This window comes from Dasypus novemcinctus, chromosome X, assembly GCF_030445035.2.
Source record: "Dasypus novemcinctus isolate mDasNov1 chromosome X, mDasNov1.1.hap2, whole genome shotgun sequence".
In the NCBI taxonomy this organism is placed as follows: domain Eukaryota; kingdom Metazoa; phylum Chordata; class Mammalia; order Cingulata; family Dasypodidae; genus Dasypus; species Dasypus novemcinctus.
Window position 1 is genome coordinate 21,932,461 of NC_080704.1, and position 22,965 is coordinate 21,955,425.

At 40.4% G+C, this 22,965-nt stretch overlaps 2 protein-coding genes across 2 annotated transcripts in view; one reads left to right on the forward strand and one right to left on the reverse strand.

Annotated features, from left to right (window-relative positions):
• Positions 1-2,478: 2,478 nt before the first annotated feature.
• PDHA1 (pyruvate dehydrogenase E1 subunit alpha 1) lies at positions 2,479-19,051 on the forward strand. The gene is made up of 11 exons (XM_058291505.1): positions 2,479-2,699; positions 7,897-7,956; positions 8,492-8,665; positions 9,476-9,602; positions 10,494-10,585; positions 11,380-11,472; positions 12,289-12,444; positions 12,636-12,707; positions 14,208-14,275; positions 15,661-15,769; positions 16,151-19,051. Exons 1-11 carry the CDS (start codon positions 2,643-2,645, stop codon positions 16,313-16,315), a joined length of 1,173 nt encoding a protein of 390 aa, XP_058147488.1. The 5' UTR covers positions 2,479-2,642; the 3' UTR covers positions 16,316-19,051.
• Positions 17,169-22,965, reverse strand: part of MAP3K15 (mitogen-activated protein kinase kinase kinase 15) — a 98,170-nt gene continuing 92,373 nt past the window's right edge. The window contains 4 exon segments of the mRNA XM_071213256.1: positions 17,169-17,256; positions 17,758-17,834; positions 17,913-18,022; positions 18,676-18,788. Coding sequence (XP_071069357.1) covers positions 17,169-17,256; positions 17,758-17,834; positions 17,913-18,022; positions 18,676-18,788 — 388 coding nt within the window.

A 22,965-nucleotide genomic window follows, 5' to 3' on the forward strand; every position in this document is an offset into this window, starting at 1 on the left:
AATGCACCTGGAAGATATGTCTCTAAAATCTGCTTGATGGATGATGGCATCGAGGCACCAAGAAGCTAAAAGATTTGCATATTCATTTCTGTTTAACAATTCTAGTATAACGGTCATTATGGTGTGGTGCTGTACCTCAAACAACATTAGCCCATGTAAGTTTCTTAACAGCCCTGTGAAAATACCGGTGTCGGACACCAGGTGGCGTCACTAGGCCCAGCATTCCATGCTCACATTGCCTCCTGTTTGAGCACGCCCACACCTCATCAGAGAAGATTCTGGAACCCTTTTTTCCACATTTTTACATTGCCTGACAGAAAGAAAAAGCTGGAACCAGCACTATTCACATACCTTTCCATAGATTCAGCAAATCCATGCTTTCCCGAATACACTAGGGCACCTCTTTCAGTGAATGTCTCTAGGGAGATGAGAGGAAGCATCCGTGCAAGGCCAGGAATGATCCACAGCCAAGGTTGTTTTCATTTCTCAAAAGCAATCTCCTCTTTCCTTCTGCCTGGGACCTACACCATGCAGGCCCCGTCTTGTCAAATTCCTTTCTCCAGCCAGTACCACGCAGCAAGCAGATTTCCTCCTGACCATCCCATGTGCCCAGCTCTTCATAACACTACAATTGAAATGAATTCATTGTATGTATAATTTACGTATAACTATTTTGTTTCATACCTGCTCCTCCCCGACCCTACCACTTGCTCAGAAGCTCCACGGCAGTGACCCCGTCTATTCTCACCAATATTTATAACTCCAGGGCCTGGTTCAATATATCTCGGAAAATGAATCAACAGATTTGGATGCACATATAGCTTTTACAATTTTGGCTTGAGACTGTCCAACATAAGCAAGTCCTTCAGTCACGTCAATGCATGTAGCAAATGCCAAAAGTGGAAATGTGCATTTTCTTATATCAATTAAAGGTAATTGTTTAATATCTTATCACATGTCAGGCATCAGTTCTGCTCTTTTGGGAATGAGAAATTTTCAAATATGCATAGAAGTAGGGAAAACGGTATAATGAACCCCAATGTAGGCATCACCCAGCTTTAACAATGATCAACTCCTGGCTGATTGTATTTCCTCTTTCTACCTCCTACAAACTATTCCCACCACCACCACCAGCCATCGCTGGATTATTTTAAAGCAACTCCCAGGCACCTTATCATTTCAGCTGCAAATACTTCAGTATGTACCTGGAAAAGATAAGGAATTTTTAAAAAATACCATTTGCACACTTAAAAAATATTTAATATCATCAAACATCCAGTGTTTAAATTCCCCCACTTAATCTGATGTATATATTTACAGTTTGTTCAAGTCAGCGCCCAATCAAGACTCTCACATTGTGTGTGGTTGACACATCCCTTTGGTCTCTTTTGACATCAAATGGTCCCCCCTTCCTTTATTTTGCTACTTATTAAATAAACTAAGTCACTTGTCCTATAAAGCTTCCTGTATTTTTGGTTTTTCAAATTGCATCCTTGTAAACTGGTGCGTCCCAGAAGCTTGATCAGGTTCAGGTTTGATTTGGAGGGCAAGCATACTTCTTACAGGGGTGGGCACTTGCTCTCCTCCCAGGTCGAGCTGAGTTAGGAGTTCTCAGGATGATGCTGTTATAAAGTTCCCCAACAGCTAGATCCATTATTTCTTTAGGGGTTGCAAGATTCCATTAGAATTCTATCATTCCTTCTTTACCTGTTAGCAGAAATTATTCTATAAAGAACTTCCTCCCATAAACTATTTCTGTCTGCAGAGGACAGGCAGGACAAACCCTTGACTCTTTCTTTTTACCAGGTTTTGGAATAATTACTACTAGGCTGGTCTCCCCAGTGCAGAGCGTTAGTTATATTTTTTTAAAAGAGAAAAATCGTTTGTTGGTATTGTGACTCCACCTACGTGAAATGCCCAGAGGATGCGAATTCAGAGAGACAGAAAGGAGATTGCGGTTTGGGGAAGGGTAGTCAGTGTTTCACGGGTACAGGTTTGGGGTGGTGAAAAAGTTCTGGCAGCAGATGGCGGTCACAGGAGCACAATGCAGTGAGTGTAATTAATACCATTCAGATGTACGCATAAAAATGGTTAACATGGGGAATTTTTGCATGGCACGTTACCAAAATAAAAAAATCCAAATTACACACAATTCAGTGACTCGCTGAACCGTTTACAGAAACCAGATGTTCTGTCTTTTCAGCCCCGGGCCACGCAGGCTGTTAGACTTCACTCGGTGAACCGCTCCGCCCGACCTCCCAGCTAGTCCACGGCGCCGCCCCGGGTGAGAAGGCGCCGCGGGACGCCCTCGCGGCCGCCAGGTTGGCCAGACTCCATTCTCCCACGCAGGCGCCACCCTGGGCCCGCCTCCCCACCCGCGCGCCGCGTGATGACGGCAGGGGTTCTCAGCCCCGCCCCTAAGGCGATGGCCCCCAATGGGCGGCCTCGGGCCCGTCACGTGGGCGAGCCCCACCCGGCGAGCCGTCCTGGTTGGCCGGCGGCCCGATACGGCGCGTGACGTCGTTCCCGTAGCGCCGCGACTGAAGTAGTCGCGTCGGCGCCAGGCTCCTGAAGGAGACTCGGGACACCGTGGCCGTGCGGCTCGGGTGCTCGGGAGTCGCCGCTGTCGCTGCCCGCGCTCCATGAGGAAGATGCTGGCCGCCGTTTCCCGCGTGTTGTCGGGCGCCGCCCGGAAGCCGGTGAGGCGGCCTGAGCGAGCGGGCCCGGGCTGGCCGGGGCGGGACGCGACGGGGCGCGAGAGCCGGGGAAGCCGGAAGGGCCGGGTTGAGGGCGCGCACGGGCGGGGTGAGCGTGGGGAGCCGCGGGCCGCTATTTTGCCTTCTGTTTAGCCCCGGGAAGGAGCCGGCGTGGACCGTCCTTATTCCCTTATTCACCACCCTTGCGGCCTCCGGGCCGACCCGGAGGAGGGGGAAGCCCTGCAGGGTCGATGTGGAGAGCCGCCGTGGCTTTTTCCTGCTTTGCCCAGCACCGTGCCGGGCAAGTAGGTGCGCTTTGGTTTACTGCCGACAGGAAGGGGGGCCGCCGTCTTCCTCTGGGCAGCTTCCTAAAGTCTCCAATCGACCACCCCTGCCGTCCGCTCATTTTAATCATTTCTTCTAATTTCGGTCGTGGGGTGCGGAGCAATAGAGAGCGTAGAGTCCGGCGACGAAGTGGCTCGGTGTGACCTTGGGCAAGTTTGTGGTTTTTTTTTTTTTAACGTCCTTGTGCCCAGTTTCCTCATCTCTAAAGTGGAGATAAGCGTTCCTACCTCGGAGGTACATACACCTTTCCAATAGTGCCTGGCACATAGTAGGTACCATTTGTGTTAAATGTTGTTATTTGTTGACTGCCCAGTTTGGTATATACATTTGCTGAGCACCTTAGCGAGGCCCTGTGGAGGGTTTATAATTGCTTCAGACAGAACCAGGCCCCGGAGAAATAAACTTCGTCCCATTACCTCTGCCTGCAACGTTGACCTTTTCCTGGCAATAAATTCGAGAGCAGGCAAGCAGAACCCCGAGGGAACAGGGCGCGCGCGCGCACACACACACACACACACTCTCTCACTCTCTTAAGATAAAAGTATTAAAGTTAAAGAAGACATCGGTGATGCGTGGAAGCGTGGGGGTTAGATAGCACTATTTATGGCCGCAGCTTTAATTCCTGACACCTAAGCTGCTGGCATTTTGACCTCTAGCCACGGTGCAGCCAAGCTTTGACTTGCAGATCTGATTGCTGTAACTCCGGGAGGACTTCGATGGAACTGGGTTTAGTGTGGGCAGAGATTGTCAAAAGGTAGGAATTCCATTGACTAAATAACTGCAAAACGCAATGATGAATCAGTTACTAGCATTAAAATTTTAACTGAAATCTGTGATGAAGACGTACATTCCACGCTATTTATTTCTGCATATACACAAGATATATCCAACATCTATCGACCTTAGTATGTGCCAGGCACCAGGCTAGGTTCTTCACATGCTTTATCTCATTTAATCCCAACCAAATCAGTTCTCAGTTGGATGTAACAGAAGCATGTTTTAAACATGATATAGGGCCTTAGTTACATGTGGAAATTAGCTGAAAGTGGGGGAGGTAAGGGGATTTAACTCAGGCCTCTATGTTGTGATCACAGTGTTTGAGACTTTAGTTTGAAATGAATCAGTCTTTTATATTGTATGGTGACTGCAAAGACTGACAAAGATGTTGAAGAATTGACTTTGAAATATTTTCTATTCTCTTCAACTACTTCTGCTCTAGGGAGCTGCTAGTGAAGTAGGGTGTTAAAAAGGATTTTTGTTTAGCTACCTTTAAAATTTGTTTTACTTACCTTTTAGTAACTACTTGGCTTTCAATTCAGGTATTTCTTTCAAAATGGCTACAAAGTACTACTGTGTTTCTAAGTAGTTCTGCACTGTTAAATCTGAAAAGCTACAATAAAAAATAACCATTATAGATTTAATAATTTACAGGAGAAGGGAAATTTGAGTGTGATTTTTCAAATTACCTGTCCACCATGAACAGTCTCATTCCTTTAGTTATCCAAAATACTTATGGCTGTTTTCAAATCTTTCATTGATGTGTTTGCATGGAATATAAGTTACCCTTCCACTTCACCTCACTAAAACTTTGGCCTCTTCAAAACTCATATTATTCAGGCCAAATCAAATAGAAATGGGTTTTGGGTACAATAATCTGTTAATTGGGTAAAACGAGTGGAATGTAATGTCATTCAGTCAAAAATTCTTACTGAGAGCAAAGGCTATTAGAGTGGAAATGAATTCCTATGGATAGCATTTTCTTTCTCTTTTACTTAAAATTTTTATGGGGGGTAGAGACAGTGAAGAAGTTATCATTCCTTACTTTGAGCCACCCCTCTTTTGAATAGTTTGCCTTTTATCTGCTGCCTGCATATGTGGCAGCAATAATACTGAGAAATTTACTTTGAAGAAGAGTAACCCTAAATTATGTGTCTGTGAACTGAAACCATGTTTTATAGCACCACCTTCCCTCAACAAAGCAAATCAGCTAATGTTTCCATGAACTGTAATAATTGATGAGAATGTCCCCAGTGTGCTCACTGCACTCCTAGCTCTTCCATGTAATATGTTTTTTGCTCATTCATCATCATTACATTTCAGTTGTTCTAACACAGCCTACTTACTTAGGGCATTTAAAGTGTTTTGTAATCATCATAGACCTATACTTTTTTTTTCTTTTGACCTATACTTCTTAATGCTAGAAAGATCACCAATAGCCAAAGGAAAAAAAAAACAGACTATCTTCCATGAACTGGACCATGGCATGCCAGGTCCCCAGTGGTTCTGGATTTAAGACTTTGGCAAAAAAGTCTTTAAAGACTTTTTAAGCCAGAATGTCAGAAGTTGGTCTCAAGAAAGAAACAACCAGTGTCTAAAGTAGTAAAAACAGGTTAAAGGAATTTCTCTTATAATAAACTCATTGTGTGACTTAAAATAAGTGTAGTACTTATATAGTATCTTATAGAACCTAAATGGCAGTCTTAATGTAATTTATTATGGTATTCATTTATCATTATTTGAGGGCATTTGGGGTTAGGGTAGCATTCTCTCATTCTTCCTTTCTTCTTTGCCTCTCTTCAACCAGCAAAAACTTTCAGAAACTGGATGTTAGCTCCCCCAGACAGAAAGTTGAGGCTCTCTGCAATTAAAACATTAAAAGTTGCAGTGTAATTTAAATACTTTAGAGTTCTCAACCTGTGGTTTTACCTTTGAATGAGGATGACATTTTTCAAAGGTCTTGCTTCACAGAAGATGGAATTACATTTTTATAGTTTACTGTTTGTCTTATTGTTTGTATTTCTGTGAAGGCCCCTTCTTTGGTTACTCATTTTTGTGAGATCTTTACTTACCAGTATTTTTGCTTTTTAAGTAGTAGGTAAAATTTTTCATTTATACTGATAGAACCTAGAATTTTTAAATCTTGTTCCTGTTTCATTTAAAAGGCTTTCGTACCTAAGAACTTAAAAGTTTTAACTTTTTCAAAATTTGAATGGGTTATCCATAAACTCTGAAAGAGGAATTCCATTTAACAGACTCTTTCTGACTCTCCAAAGAAAATCAGTGATAAAGGTATCTTGAACCAACATCATGGTGAAAAGTTATGATAGGTTCACACTTCTGATCTGACTTTTAGCTTCTTTAATTTAACCTGACTCTTTTCACCATTGCATCAGTGGTTCTTGTGTTTTGTTTTCTTTAAACTTTATTTTTAAATGAGTTTTAGATTACAGAAAAGTTACATAGAAAATAGAGGGGATCTTCTTGTTTTTGAGCTGTATTAGAAAAAGTGAAACAAGGGAAGAAAATATTTAAGTAGCTTTCAGGCAGTCATACTCTTTGTCCCTACTTTCCTGCTCATTATTGCATAGCACTGGCATCATGCTTCATTGTTTCCACCTTAGCATAGATAAAAGATTTATCTTTTCTCCCTTACTGGTGCTTGGCTGTCTTCCTCTCTGGTTTTAAATCCTTTCTAGATATGTGGTTTCTATAGTTGTATCTGGACATTTATTTTGTAGTATAATATTTCTGGCACTGTAAAACAACATTACCTGCCAAAAATACCTCCATTTCATGACTTTGAAATGTAACCTTTTGTATCTTACCTCACTCCCCTCAGCTTTACTTTTCCCAAATTCCTAAATTTTTTTCACTTACTCTTGGAATCTATTAGTGGACTCTTTCTACCTCTAACTTAACTGAATAATTTGTTTTCAGAATTTGAACTGTTTTCCCCAGCAGTCTCATTGTCTTTGTTGGCTTTATCAAACAATGGTATATTGGTAGATATAGAGATAAGTGCACTTTTGTATACTCGCATAACCTAAGTCTTAACCCTTCACACAGATCGTCATCTTAGAAGGTGGGTGGTAAGGGAATACGTTGTATGAGCACATCAGAAGTGCTTTTTGTGGGATTTGATAAATATGTGCCAAGTCTCCATGAAAAGGAATTATGCTGGTTTACATTTCACTGTGTGAAAACGTATCAGAAGTGTATATAATCCAGAATGTGGCTCTGGCTAAAGTAGTACAGTAATACTAAGTGGTTATATTTTTTGTGATCTAACCCAGACTTTCACTATCACATAGAATACTTTTGTTGTGAGCCAGTATGTTTAATTTTAATGGTGAAAAGAAAACATTTTCCAAACTTTTTATTCCCCAAACTCTGACAGCCATCAAACATCAAGAAGGTAACGTTGTTTTGGAGAATACTTTTCCCTTCTGGGGCTCCAGGAAGATCCCACGCAAGATTTAGGCTGTTCAAATGACATAATAACCTCTCTGGAAGTACATGGTTTTAAAATCAGGGAGTGCTGAATGTTTTTCATCTTGTATATTTCTCAAGAATATATTTATCACGTACTTTGAGTAGTAAAAATATTTTTCTTCTAAATCCATTTCATAGAAAAGTAAAATTTGCCTGGAATTGGGATGAAATCATAGTTTTATTCGAAGACTGTTTCTGAAAGTACAGCGTTCGCTTGCTCGAAAACTGTATCTGGTGATGACAAGGATAGTGTAGGTAAAGCCCACTGATCACCGGTCTCTGCAGTACAGCCAGTCACCTAATCCCATTCTCAGCTCCCAATCTTTGAAAACCAAGCCACTCAGTAGATGGGTTTGGTTTTGGTCTCTTTTCTTTTTCTGCTGCTTGTCTTCAGGTGGAGGTACAATGGCATTTCATGGACTTATTTTGGAAGACAAGGAAGATGCCGACACAATGAACAGAATGGAAGAAAGCCCATGAATATGTTGGGGCTTATTAAGGTTCCATGACCTCATCCTGATAACTGATAAATAACTGACAATGAAAAAAATATTGATTTATTTATACATTTTGGTCTTTCAAGGCTAGCAGAGTGCTGGTGGCATCCCGGAACTTTACAAATGATGCAACATTTGAAATTAAGGTAAGGGGAGTTTTACTTTGCAATAATCATTTTTCTATAGCTACACTTCGATATAGTTTTACCTTTGGAAAAGAACATTTTGATAATTGGGCTTTTTCACCATTTTCTTAATGTTCCAGAATCAGAGGTTCAGAGTTCTTTAACAAAAATTAGAATTTATTGTTCTTACTTAGCAGCTTGCTTGTGTTTCCTAGGGGACAGCTAAAGAAAATTAAGCATTTATTCCAAAGTTTAGAATGTGATTCAATGAAAAATTTTAAAGAGAAAATTCTTAAAATGTTTCCTTAAAAGTTTGTTTTTCAACCTATAACTCAATTGACTTTAGGGGTTTTCAATGAAAGTCATTTTAAAATGCAAAGATTTCCTTCCCCCTAAAAATCCCCATGAGTTTTCTAGATTTAAGGAGTCAGAAGCAATATGAAATTTACACCTTTGTTCTTTTTCGAGTAAAACACTGAGATTGAATTAGATGTTAGAATGGGCTGGCGGTGTTTTCAGTGTAATAATGGAAGATAAATTCCTTATTCCATGTCAGAAATGTGACCTTCATCGGTTGGAAGAGGGCCCTCCTGTCACAACAGTGCTTACCAGGGAGGATGGGCTCAGGTACTACAGGATGATGCAGACTGTTCGCCGAATGGAGTTAAAGGCAGATCAGCTGTATAAACAGAAAATTATTCGTGGTTTTTGTCACTTGTGTGATGGTCAGGTGAGTGGTAGTTTTGTAGTAAAACCATGCCATTCAGGTATTTAAGAATGGTGGTGTTTATTTGCTTTCACCCTGCCTTATGTAGCAGAAGGATTTGAGGCTGGTATCTTGGAATAAAAATTAGAATGCTAAAATGTGCTATGAAGTTTAAGCCAAAGAATTGATTTACACATAGCATTGCTGATTTCCTGTACCTGGTAGAATTTTACTATTTAAAACTTCATGGCATGGTGATCATCTGTACCATATATATTTTGGGGAAAAAGAGGTTTTTGTTGGTTTTTTGTTTCATGGTTTTAGGCCAAGGTTTACAAATTCATATACCTTCAGGGACCAAACAGGTAGAATAAAAGAGCAAAGAAGGCCAAGTGTGCAAGAAAGAGAGAATGGTGACTGGGATTAGTGGGGCACAGGGTGGGCCTAGTCCACCCAGAATGGGATCTACCACCCACTTCTGGCCAACTGGTGCCATATGGAAATATGGGGCTAATGCTCCCAAGTTTTCATTTCTTCAGGAGAAGGCAGAAGTCTGGATTTTTATGTGAAATTCTCGCAATATTTTATTGACATCGTGATTCAGTATTTTTTTTCAAATTACCATGCAGGCTAAAGTAAACATCACATCTGTGGATTGCCAGTTTATGGCTTCTGGTTTTGGCCCTACTCTTTCTTAATGTTTTTGATGAAAAAATAACCACTTTCTGTGGGTATTAAAGAAGATTTCTACTAGCCCAAATGTTTCATAATCTAGGAAATCTTTTCTCTAGACATGCCTATCATTATTCATTGTTTCTTCTTCCTTTAATGCAGGAAGCTTGTTGTGTGGGCCTCGAGGCTGGTATAAATCCCACGGATCATCTCATTACAGCTTATCGGGCTCATGGCTTTACCTTTACTCGTGGACTTTCTGTCCGAGAAATTCTCGCAGAGCTTACAGGTTTGTTATTGGTTTATGAAAAGGTGAAATCAGTGAATTAAGTTTTCATGTATCTCCCGTTAAGATGCTCACTGCTCTGCATTAATAGTAATTTTATCTGGCCATGAACTTACAGAATAGGTTCTGCCAAAGTTCAGTGGGCACTTAAGACCGAGAAACAAAGCAGGCCAGAGCCAAGTCAGGGTTTGCAAGATCATAAACATATCTCTCTGAAGTTACTGATAAATAGCAGGAGTAGTTAAATTTGCTTAGGAATGTGCATGTGTTCTTTAAGATGCACTTCCTATGTGGGGGTGTTGTCTTATCTAGGAATTTATGGTACTTTTTGAGTTTGGGGGGAAAAAATTCCATTTTGGTGCTCTGGTACTTCTCTTGTTCTTTTGAATAAACTGACCATTTCTGATGTTATGTCTCTTCAGGTAAATGCTTAAAAAGGTTAGCTAAAATCAGAATAGTGTTTCTTTCTTTCATCACTCAAGCATGCCAACAGAAATGTAGCAGTCATAGTAAAAGTCATACTTTTAAATTAGGTAAAAGTACACTAAAGTATGCAGTTAAATTCTGGAACTCTTAATATCCCTTTTTTTCCTTGTCCCCCTCGTCTTGGCCTATTTAGGGTATCTGTCTAAAGTCCAGGGTACCATGCCAACATCTGAAGGAAACTCAGTGGTGAGAGAGAAGGACGCATCAGGAAAAGTCAAGGACATGAGAGTAGACTGCACTTTACTGTAAGAGGACAGGGAGACAAGTAGAACAAGTGTTTGCATAGAGCGACAGCTGCTTAGATTATTGAATTGGCCTCAGAGTTCTGATAGAGCCACACTTGGGGTATGAGTTGGTTGGTTTGTTTTGTATATTTGCTTTTTGATGCATGTTTTCTGCCATTTCTAGGACGAAGAGGAGGTTGTGCTAAAGGAAAAGGAGGATCAATGCATATGTATGCCAAGAACTTCTATGGGGGCAATGGCATTGTTGGGGCTCAGGTATCTATCTGTTTATGGCCTTAATGAGGATGAGGATTGGCAGGCCTTCCTAGATTTGGCCCATGTCTTCAAAAAAAAATTGCATACATCCCCAGAGAGCTTATCTCTGACCTTTGGGGGCTTGGTTTGCTTTTAAAAACCTGTTGGTTCATACTTTACCATTTGATCATTTAATAAGTAAATTTGGGTGATGATTAAGAATTTTTCCATTTAGCTGTTATAAGTAAGCAAGAACCTGTAGCAGTTTAGCTATACCTTCACTTTTCTATTTATATTGAAGTACAGTCATCACATAGTTGAATCAATTTAGTTCTCCTTGCTGCTCCCTGACTAGAAGAGGTAGTGATTGTAATCTTGGGGGCCTACTTAATTATGATCCAGAGCCAATTTTTGAAGTTCTTTTTGTTACCTTTATTAGTCAATAATCAAGAATTAACAGATAACATTTTATCTAGACTTGTTTCTTTTCCTTTCTGATATATCAGAATTCTTTTATGTGGTTAAAAATAAAAAACCCTAGGTTATTTTTGGGCTGTTTAAGACTAGAAGTTAAATTTTGGACTACAGAAATGTTATTTGAGAGTTGAAATAGAATGTCATATTTGTTCCTGTTACTTTATTGGTGTCCTCACAATATTGGGACCGGGGGAAGCAGAGATGGGGTTGGGGGTAGGAAGAGTTTATAGCGGCGGTGAAATTTCTATCCCAAATTCTAGCCAGGAGTTAAAATTCAGAGCATTAATTTCTCCCCTCATGGATTTCTGTGGTTCTTTTCTTGGTTGTACTTACATTAGGTGCCCCTGGGAGCTGGAATTGCCCTGGCCTGTAAGTATAATGGAAAAGACGAGGTCTGTTTGACTTTATATGGTGATGGTGCTGCTAATCAGGTAAGCATGTCTCTTAATTTTCCAGTAACAGATTAGTTTTATTTCCACGTTGTTGAATATTCACATGTTGAGTTTGTAAAGAAGTATATTGCTTAGTAAAATAGAAAATAGTATGGCAAACTAAAATGTGGTTTATGGCCAGATTAGGGACTTAGTATCTTGGCACGTATTTACAAGAGCTTTTTAGAGGCAATTCTCCTTTTGTTCTACATCAGGACTTCTCAAAATGTCTGTGGTAAAGAACTTTAGAATTTTTGTAAAATTTTAAATTTCTAACCCATTGCAAACTGATATTTAAACCAATACTGTAATATACAAACTCATTCTCTTGGATGCCATGGCAATGTAAACTACTATAATAGTTTCTAATTCTTGATTCTTTCTGCACTTACTTTGTCCTTAGACCACACTTTGTATAGCGCTGTTCTAGATGGTGATTGTGAGAGACAGGTTGACTCTGGTTATCCAGAGGGTCCGATAAGCTATGTAATCAACCATAAAACTAGATAGCCACAAATATTTTTTTGCATGTTTATTGTTTTTCCATTGTATTGTATACTGTTAGCATGGCCTCACAGAAGCAAGTAATATAAATTTGGTTTGTCACTTTCCTTATGCTACCTACTACTTCTCCCCTCTGTCCCCCAAACTTTACATTCCTTTCCCTTACCACCCAATGCTTGGTATAACAAGATGAGGCTTTGCATCCTTTATGAAAGCTTTCTGTACAATATGGAAGAACAACTGGTAAAGGTGGTGAAGTCTAGAGAAAAATAGCAAAATGAAAACACTTGAATTTTTTATAAATACTTCTAGGGTCAGATATTTGAATCTTACAATATGGCAGCTCTGTGGAAATTACCTTGCATTTTCATCTGTGAAAATAACCGCTATGGGATGGGAACATCCGTTGAGAGAGCAGCAGCCAGCACTGATTACTACAAGAGAGGCGATTTTATTCCTGGGCTAAGGGTAAGGAAACTATGTCATAGAGCCAGGGCCATACCTGCTTAGCTAGATGCCTTTGTGCATCCGTACCCCTTGACAGTTTTAGGAAATTCTAAGAATTTTGTTTTCTTAATCCATGAACTGATCTTGTAAAAAAATTAAAGTGGCTTTGGTCGGTTTGATTTATGCTCTGCTCATTACATGTTTCTTAACAGGTAGATGGAATGGATATCCTATGTGTCCGGGAGGCAACAAGGTTTGCAGCTGCCTATTGCAGATCTGGAAAGGTAAACCTTTTTCTAAAGCTTTCTAATGACATTTGTCTGTCTTGAAATGTATAGAATGCCTCCCACATTCTTTTTCCACTATAGCCACTAAGGGTAGCTACCGACTGAGGTATATAAAGATGGACAAATCTTGCTGCCTCCTGGACAAGGCAGTAGAGGGAGAGGGGAACAATGAGATTGGCCTGAAAGTGTTTCAAGTACCTTCAGAGTCATTATAAAGATGTTCTCCCTAAATTGTATCCCACAGCCCAGAACACCTGCCCCTTGAGGGTGGGTGGGTGGGGAAGGGAAGGGGTCCGGAACATACATAGGGTATAGCTCACAGGGATGAAACTGTCAGAAAGGGAAAAAGAGAAAAGAGGGTGGAGAGAATCATAGGGAAGTTAGAGAAGAAAGGGAGGAGAAGACAGGTTGCAGCAGGCTAAGCAGTCATCTCTCAGTTCCTCGGCAGAAAAGAATGTGGTGCCCAACCTTAAGTGGAAAGGTTAGTAATTTATAGAATGTGTATTACTTTCTTAACTTGACCAGAGTCTTGTCCTGAAATTTTAGGCAGAGTCTAGAAACCCCCTTATCACCACCACTTGACCTATTGTGCTTCCAAATGGCTATTGGGTAACAAAATGGTATTGTTGTCTGTTAGGCAGTGTGCAGAGCACTTCTTCACATCTCTAAGTTAGGTATTGTTCTGCCCATTTTTCAGATAAGGAAACTGAGGCACACAGCTTCTATATATTAGAGCCAGGATTGGCATCCAAGCAGTTGGACTCCAGCACACCCTTTTTAACTGCACCAAAACTACCCAGGAATCCTAGATCCATCCCCTCTCCTCAGTGTTCAAAGTTGTCTTCTGGAAGTGGGCCAGTGTAACAAGAGCAAGCCACCTGGTGATGCACAGCCAGGCTGGCCAAACTCCTGGTCATCATGGGCTTCAGGTAGCAGGGCATCGTTGCCTGCAATCTTCCTGTTACATACTAGCAAAATCTATGTGAAGTAGGATTGGCTGCCAGCCCACTGACCCTGAAGATGAAACAAACCATGACTTCTCCCTCTGCCATCCCTACTTCGTCATAGGTTCCTCTTTATTAAATCTTTTTTTTCAGGAGGTGCTGGGGATTGAACCCAGGACCTCATGCGTGGGAAGCGGGTGCTCAACCACTGTGCCTTACCACCGAGCTATATCTGGTCCCCTCTAATTTGCTTTTATAGGACTACATATTAAATGCTTGTGAAATTAATAGACAATTTTCACTTGTGCCTGTTTTCTTTATTTAATATCAGTGGGCTCTATAAAATAATAAGTCCCTTTTATATTCAAAACAAGCTGTGGCAGTTTGCTTTCTTAAGTTCCCCAGTCAACTAATAAGCAATTCTTGAGAACTCAGCTTATTTGTATAGATGGACTTCGTATAAGGATAAGCTGATCCTGAAAGGGGCTGCATTTGAGGTTGTAAATTGTTGGCTCGCTGCTCCAGTCACCCTAATCTTTTGTTTCTGCTTTAGGGGCCCATCCTGATGGAGCTGCAGACTTACCGTTATCACGGCCACAGTATGAGTGATCCTGGAGTCAGGTATGCTAATGAGAAAGCTAAGTGTGCTTTCCAGTGTGGCTGGGTTTTCAATCCATGGTGCTGCTCACATTAGAAAGCAAAACATTTGCTTTTAAAGCCAAATACCAGTTAGCTTCATTCATTCAATTAGCTACCTTGGCATCAAGAATGTAGTTCTGGTAAGTTTTATTAAAGGCAACTTGCCTTTAATAAAGAAAGCATTCTGAAAATCTCTATAATATCCAGTATGTAAATGTTAGCATGAGCTGTACTAAAACAACAGAGTGAACATTATAGAACTTAATTGGAAAGAGAATTCCTTGCATAAAACAGGTCTGGTGTTAATGTGTTCTGGGGCACTTTATGTTTTGTAGGTTTTATTCCAAATTAATTACTCATGATACAGTGCACCTAAAGAGGACCGGAATTTCAAAATTTTCTTTAGGCTGATGTGGAGTGAGAGTGAGGCTCACTGGCACAGTGGGGCCTTCAATATGTTGAAGTGTATCAGTTAAAAAAAAAAACATAGAGGCTGATGTGGCTCAAGCAGTTGAGCACCTGCTTCCTACACGGGAGGTCCTAGGTTCAGTATCTCCTAAAAACAAAAAAGCAAACAACCAACCAAAAGAAAACAACTCTGGGGAGCTAATGTGGCTCAGTGATTGAGCACTGGCTTCCTGCCTATGAGGTCCTGGGTTCATTCCTCAGTCCCAGTACCTCAAAAAAAAAAAAAGCCATTATACCAAAATAAATGAGGGGGAAAAAAGCTTGTTATACTAGGGACCACTGCTTTTACTGTTACTTTAATGATGTAGGATAAGGATGTTATAGAATCAGGAATTGGAAAACCTAAAACCTGGTATCCAAATTTTTGCTGGCTCCAACTCTCTGGGGGCATCAGGGAGAAAGGAGAAGTACAATTATTTCCTGTTTGACATTCTGATGTCTCAAAGACTATAAATAAATACCATCACACAAAAACAATCTCCACTGTCGATCCTCCCCCCCCCCCCATGAACAATAATATAGGACCCAAAAGGGTAGAGAGGTTCCATCCCTTCCTTTGTACCCTTACATCCGTATAAAAAAGCAAAAACAAAAGTGACCCTGTTGTCAAAATGCTGGGAAGCCTGGGTGAATTGCCAGTGTACAGTCTTCTGTAAAAAACAGGAACAGGCCTTATGGAATTTTATGTTGCGTTCTTGTGTTTTGAACACCAAAATTAATTTCAAGTTGGATTTAATATGTTAAGATCTTCTGTATAACTCCCACAGTGACAGAGGCGTTGACACATGGCCCTTCATTTCAGAAACCTGCTGTATTTAACTTCAGCCTAGTGCCATCATTGTATTTTACAATGTACTGGAAGTGTTCCTAACATATTTATAACTTTTCCATCCTCATAGTTACCGTACACGAGAAGAAATTCAGGAAGTAAGAAGCAAGAGTGACCCTATTATGCTTCTCAAGGATAGAATGGTGAACAGCAATCTTGCCAGTATTGAAGAATTAAAGGTACAGTCACTCCTGAAGGTTTAAAAGTTAGGCTTTTAAGTCTTCTCAGTAAAAAAATTGTGAAACCCCACAGGACTATTCTTTTATGTTCACCTTTTCAAAACTACAGTATTATTAATAGATAGGAAAATTCTGCTGGGCAGTGAACTAAGTAGTTTAAACCAACTCCACTTTGGATTTTTAAATTCCTAAGTGTTTTCTAGCCAGGATAGATCTGTTTTTCTAAATGTTGTCTGTACCCCAAAGTCTTCGTGTAATTTTGTAACTTAAAATAGCAACACTTTAATACTTTTACTACTACTAGAACAGTTATACTAGCAACATAACTCTAGTTGGTACCTAAGCTGTTTATTTAAAAATCTCTTGAATTGTGATTTTTAGGAAATTGATGTGGAAGTGAGGAAAGAAATTGAGGAAGCAGCCCAGTTTGCTACAGCTGACCCAGAACCACCTTTGGAGGAATTAGGCCATCACATCTACTGCAGTGAGCCACCTTTTGAAGTTCGTGGTGCAAATCAGTGGATCAAGTTTAAGTCGATCAGTTGAAGGGAAACTGCAAGTACATTGGTTATTATCTTTTCAATGGGATATTCCTTGTCATCTTTAAGGAACTTTTTGTGTTCTCACCTTTAAGCAGGAATAAAATCCATAAAACATATCTTGTAAACTTTCATTAAGACTAGTATGTAGATTAAATCCAAGGGATATGAATTGCATGCTTATACATTGTTGCATTAAAAGATGTTATTAAAGACTAGTGTGAATATTGTAAAGGTTTTAGTAAAATTTCAGATTTATACAGATCTGAAATAGGACATTCAGAAATGGTTCTAACTGATTTGCCTGCCCCAACCCTGCCAGCTCTTGGGGGGAGTGTGCCCCTTACAGGGGCAGGCTTGCATTAACACCAGCCATCAGGTCTCCATAATAAAACACAGTATTTATTAGGGCAAGGAGTGGAAGGACAATCCCATTGTTAAATAAGACTTCTTCAAAATCATTTCAAAGGCCAAATAATGTAGTTTTCTCCGTTTACACATTCAATATAAATATGAAGCTATTTTTTTTTCACAGTTTTAACATTAAAGACAAGGAATACTTTTAACAATTATACCATTCTCAAATATAAGTGCAATACCAGTTAACACCGTGGTTTTAAAACACCCTTTCACATATACAGGGTGTGCTGATTTTTTTTCATTGAAGTCAAGTTTACGATTTTTGTTATACTCTGGGATGTCAAAACTAAGGCTCATGTCTGTATGGTTCTACTCAGCTTTAAAATGTGTATCGGTAATGGGTAAGAAGTCCATTTAAATAGGATAGCTTTTAAAACTATTTCTTGTAACAGCAAAGGGGGGGATTTGCTCACTCAGTCCTGTAGTTTACTTGACTGAGCTTAAACCTCATCTTAGGTTTCTGAGGGTTCCTGAGCTGGTGTTCCATCCTGGGTGGCTGCATCCCAGATCCTGTAGAGGACCCCACCCCTATGAGACAAAGAAAAGAGGCTTTAGAGTCCAAATTACTTCATTGCACCAGGAGCCATTATTGGCAGACATTCTATATCATTCTAGGTTTGCTCAGATTTGGCACCTAGTCTTATAAGAAATATAAGGAGGTGCTGCTGCTGCCTTCATGGTATGTACAGTAGCACTGGTGGATTTGGGCAGAGCAGGCTCCTTAAGTGACGGGGTGAGCAGTCTACAAAAAGGAGGAGTGGGGGCTAGTCCCTGGTGCTTCATGCCTTTCCTCACCCCACTCCCAGCCAAGCATGTGTGGCAGAAGATTGAACTGGGGAGAAGAGCACTTCTACCACGTCTTCCTAATTCTCCAACTTGGCCTTCAGCTTCTGCCACCTCTCTACCTTTTCCCTACTTGAACCAGGCAAAATTCCAAAGTTTGGAGGGAGACTGGGTGATCTGTTTTGTTTTCTAATACTTTGCTTAAAAGCATAATCTCACACACAAAAGTCATATAGCTAATCTTACCGTTCTCTAAGGTCTCTTAGATCTTCCTTAGTGATACCATTAAGAGTATCAGCCAGGATATAACCTTCTTCAACAATCTGAAACAGATCAAATACACAAGAGCTAAGTAGATTTTTCACAGTTGCATGTAGACAGTTTTATGGTCATACATTTACCTCATCAATTTTATTAGAATCTGCTCCATACAGTTTCAACCAATCTACAAGCTCTTCATCTGTTCTCTCCTCATGAGACTCATGAGAGGGCGCTGGGTTCTCTGTGATCTCTGTAATGATTAGGAATTTGTTTTATTGTATATTAATGTCTAACAGAAAACTTTTAAAAAAGCAACTTGGATGTAATAAACTATTCCAGAATTTAAATGTGGAGATATGAAAAGGAAATGAATTGAACCTAAATCATTCAGTTGGTCCAATACATATTAAACAACCATTCATAATTCTTGGATTCAGTTTTCAGAGAATAAAACAACATTCCAAGAGGTAGCTCTTTTCTAAGTGGCAGCAAATGAATATGTCAGATTTATGGAGGTATAATTTATATAGTAAACCACCACCACAAATCGAGGTAGAGAAATGTCCACTGCTCCCCCAAAATTTCCTTGTATCCTTTTACCATCATTCTGTACTCCCTACCATTCTGGTTTCTCTGTCCCTGTAAGTTTTGCTGCTTTTAGAATATTATATAAATGGAATCATAGTATGTATCCTTTTGAAGCTGGCTTCTTGCACTGAGCATAATATATTTGTGATTCATCCATATCGTTGAGTAGCATTCTAGAATCTACTGGGTGGAATACTGATTGAATAGAAGATAACCTAAATTATTTATTCAAGGTTGACTAGAATATTTTCATTAGCTAGATTTTAAACTGTCTCACACCCATATATGTCAGAGCAAGTGGAAAATGATTCTCACCGTTAGATCTGATTTGTAACTCAAGTTGACGCACTTCTTGAGTTCTGTGTTCTAGAGTTTCCCGTAGGAGATTCTGATATTCTCTCTCGCTTTGAATTAGGTATTGCAAAAGTCTGGTTTAAAAAAAAAAAAACACACACACACACAATCAGAGGAGAGTCTGATGAAGAACCTAACACCGTTCAATTCAACTCAAATATTTGTTTGACAATAAAGGATTGGAAAAAAAACAGCACCATCCCAACAGTCAGTTTAGTGAGGAAAACAAATATGTTGTTTCTTAAAAGTTCTGTAAATCGGGTTTCATCCTGTAATATGGGACCCTTCCTTGTATTTTCCTCCCCTTGAAAATAAAGACCACTGTTCAGAGAGTGGACATACTTTGTCTCAAAGTGTATTGGGAACCAAAAGAACTTGATGTCAAACAGTAGAACTCAGCCAGAGTTGTCTCCCTCAGTAAAATAAAAATAGCTAAAACTGGAGTGGTTAGACCTTTTTCTCCTCATAGGGGGTAATAAGCTATGTGGAGAGAATAGAAGCCCCCTGTTTCTGAAATAGCAGGGGGCCGGGAGGGTGAGAAACAAACTGCTCAGAAGGCTGGGAGGAATGCTGCTCCCGTCTACTGAGTAGTGTTCAGCACAGAGTCCAGCACTGTGCGTCACACTTTACGTGACTTATCAGGTAAGCACCATTTTTTAATCTCAGTTTTACAGCTGAAGTAACTGAGGCACAAAGAAATCATTGTCAAGAGTCACACAGGCTAGAATCTGCCCATCAGGATGGTCTCCTGCTGCCCAGTCTTGTTCATGGTTCTCCCTGGGACAAAGAAAGAGGGCTTGGCATAGCTGAGTGTGGGAGACCCAAGTCCCCTGTGCCGCCTCAGGGCTAGCACACCTGGGGGAGGGGAGAGTGGGCTGGCATTTCTAGCTTTCTCATTTGTTCATGTACCTAGTAAAAGGTGCTCATTTTTTAAAAATTGTTTTTCATTTATTGAAGTATATCACTCATACATAACATACATAAAATGTATATTAATAGTTGTGAACTTAAAAAACATACATAACATCATACAGGGGTCTCATGCCTCACCCTACCACCAATATCTTGCATTGCTTTGAAACATTTTTAATGATTAAAGAGCATCCTCAAAATATTACTGCTAACCAAAGTACCTTACATTTGGTGTATTTTTCCCCCAACCCACCCTATTATTTTTTTAATATCATTTATATGTGGACATATGCAAACAATAAGTGTAGAGTAAAAGTTGTGAACTTACAAAGCAGACATGCATAACATCATACAGGAGTTCCATACATCACCCTACCTCCAACACCTTGCATTGTTGTGAAACATTTGTTACAAATGATGAAAGAATATCCTCAAAATCTTACTAATAACTATAGTCCTTATCTTACATTTGGTGTATTTCCCCCCAAACTATTTTTTAAATGTATAGTGACTGAAGTGGTAAACTTAAAAAACAATCATGCACATGTGCAGAATTCCCATACAACACCCCTCCATCAATACACCACACTGTGGTGGAACAGTTGTTACAGATTATGAGACAATATCAGATTATTAGCAGGTCCATAGCATCTGTACCACAGACTTGTCAAAAATCAATAGACTCTGGATGTGAGGGTCTGTTTTTGAACCATCAGTTTGGTTCCATTGTTCTGTGTGTCTCTTTATACCAGTACCATGCTGTTTTTACCACTGTAGCTACATAATATGATTCAAAGTCCAGAAGTGAGAGTCCTCCAACTACACTTTTCGAGATATTTCTGGCTATTCAGGACCCCCTTACCTTCCACATAAACTTGATAATTGTGCTTTCCATTTATTTACACAATGCTGGTGGAATTTTTATTGGGATTGCATTGAATCTGTATATCAATTTGAGTTGGATTGACATCTTAATGATATTTAGTCTTCCAATCTATGAACATGGAATACTCTTCCAATTATTTAGGTCTTTTAAACTTTCTTTTAGCAACAAGTTGTAGTTTTCTGAATACAAGTGCTTTATATTGTTGGTTAAGTTTATTTCTAAATATTTGGGTTTTATCTGTCATTTTATTTTCACCACTCTTTTGACACTTTTAGTTTGATGTAATCTTCATTTCTCCACTCTCTTCAAAGCCTCTCTCTCCTGTCTGCTTTTCAGGCTGTAGCACACCCTTTAGTATTTCCTGCACAGCCGGTTTCTTGGTTATAAACTCTCTAAGTTTCTGTTTATCTGTGAATATTCTAAACTCACCCTCATTTTTTGAGAGACAATCTTGCTGGATATGAGATTCTTGGCTGGAAGTTTTTCTCTTGTACTATCTTAAATATATCAGACCACTGTCTTCCTGCCTCCATGGTTTCTGATGAGAAATCTGCACTTAATCTTATGGGGTATCCCTTATATGTTATGCATTGCTTTTGCTGCTATCAGAATTGTCTTTGGCATTTGACATTCTGATTGGTATGTCTCAGAGTTGGTCTGCTCAGATTTATTCGAATGGAAGTATGTTGTGCTTCTTGGACACTGATATCCATGTCCTTCAGTAGGGTTGGGAAATTTTCTACCATTATGTCTTCAAATATTCCTTCTGCCCCTTTTCCCTTCTCTTCTCCTTCTGGGACACCCAGGACATGTATGTTTGCACGTCTCTTGCTGTCATCTAATCCCCTGAGACCTTGTTCAATTTTTTCCATTCTTTTTCCCATCTGTTCTTTTTGTTTGTTCACTTTCAGAGGCCATTTCTTCAAGCTCACCAATCCTCCTCTCCTCAAATCTGCTGTTATATGATTTCGATGTATTTTTTATTTCATTTATTGTGTGCCTTTCATTCCCATAAATAAGATCTATTTTTCTATGTATGCTTTCAGATCCTTCTTTGTGCTTGTCCAATGTCTTCTTAATATCCTTAATCTCTTTAGCCATCTCGCTGAATTTATTAAGGAGATCTGTTTGAACATCTACAATTGGTTGTCTCCTTTATGTCATCCGGGGGCTTTTATGCCCTTTAACTGGGCCATATCTTCTTCCTCTTTCTTGGTGTGGACTGTTATTTTTTCTTGGTGTCTTGGCATCTGGCTTACTAGATGTATTTATTCGGGGTGCGTTTTCTCTCTTTAGTTTAGGCTTTCTTGCCCTTTCTCCGTGGCTGGTTGTGTGGTAGGAGCCAAGGATGTAGTTGGTGCTGTAAGCTGTGGAGGCTCAGTCTGCCCTCATTTCCCTAGGGACTTCTCCCACCTTTCTCCTTTGCCAGGGGTAGTGACAGAGCCACAGCTGTGTGGAATAATCCAAGTTGTGCAGCCTAGACTCTAGTTGCTCAGAGAGACATGAAGCGTCAAACCCTTTTCTCCCCTGCCTAGGGCGGGGATGGAGCTGCAGGTTTGGGCAGTAGTCTATGCCATATGGGTCCAAGATGACCACGGTTACCTTGGTAGACTTCTGACTGTTCAGTCAGTGTGAGCTGAATGTCTATGCAGTTATCCGGAGAGACTGGTGCAGGGCCCGCCAGCCTCCTCCCTGCCAGAGGTGGGGCTGAAGCCTAGGCTAGGGCTGCAGGCTGATCTGGGTCAAAGAGGTGGTCCCTACCTTCACTGTGATGTTTAATCAGCCCCGCTTCCCCTCGTGCTGGGGCTGGAGTCAAAATGGCCACTGCCGGCCTCTTTCCGACTTGGATAGGTTCAAACTTTAGCTGTTCCCAGGATTCTACTTTAGCCTGCTGGATTTACTAGTCAGTAGCTGAAGCTGGTGCCCAGTCGTCTCTTCCTCCCCCATTTTTGGTATGTGGAGCTTCCAATTCCAGCCACAGAACAGCTCCCGAGGCGGCTTGTGCCTCCAGTGGAGGATGGGCCTAGCCTCCAGGGCGTGGAGCGCTCTACCCACAAATCCTCTCTGCAGATGGGCCATCTCCTTCCATTCTTTCAAGGATGTTGCAGGACCCTCTTCTGGTCTCCTGGAGCCCCCAAACAGGTGCTTTAGTTAGCTCTGGATGGTTACTAACTGCCCTGTAGCACGAGCTGACTCTAGGAGCTTCTTACTCTGCCACCATCTTGCAGGTTGTCTCTGGGACTTATTTATTTTTAACAGCATATTCTTTTACTTAAGTTATATGATCTGTGCTGATGGATGAGGGAATATAGGACTAAACTTTACATTATTGATGTTAATTCCTGCAGCTGCCCTCAAAAGTCACTCTGCAATAGTATTGGCAAACATGATAGCAAATGTGCTAACACAAGCCCTGCTGGGTAATTTGGTGGCAAAATGGGGTGGGGAGAACA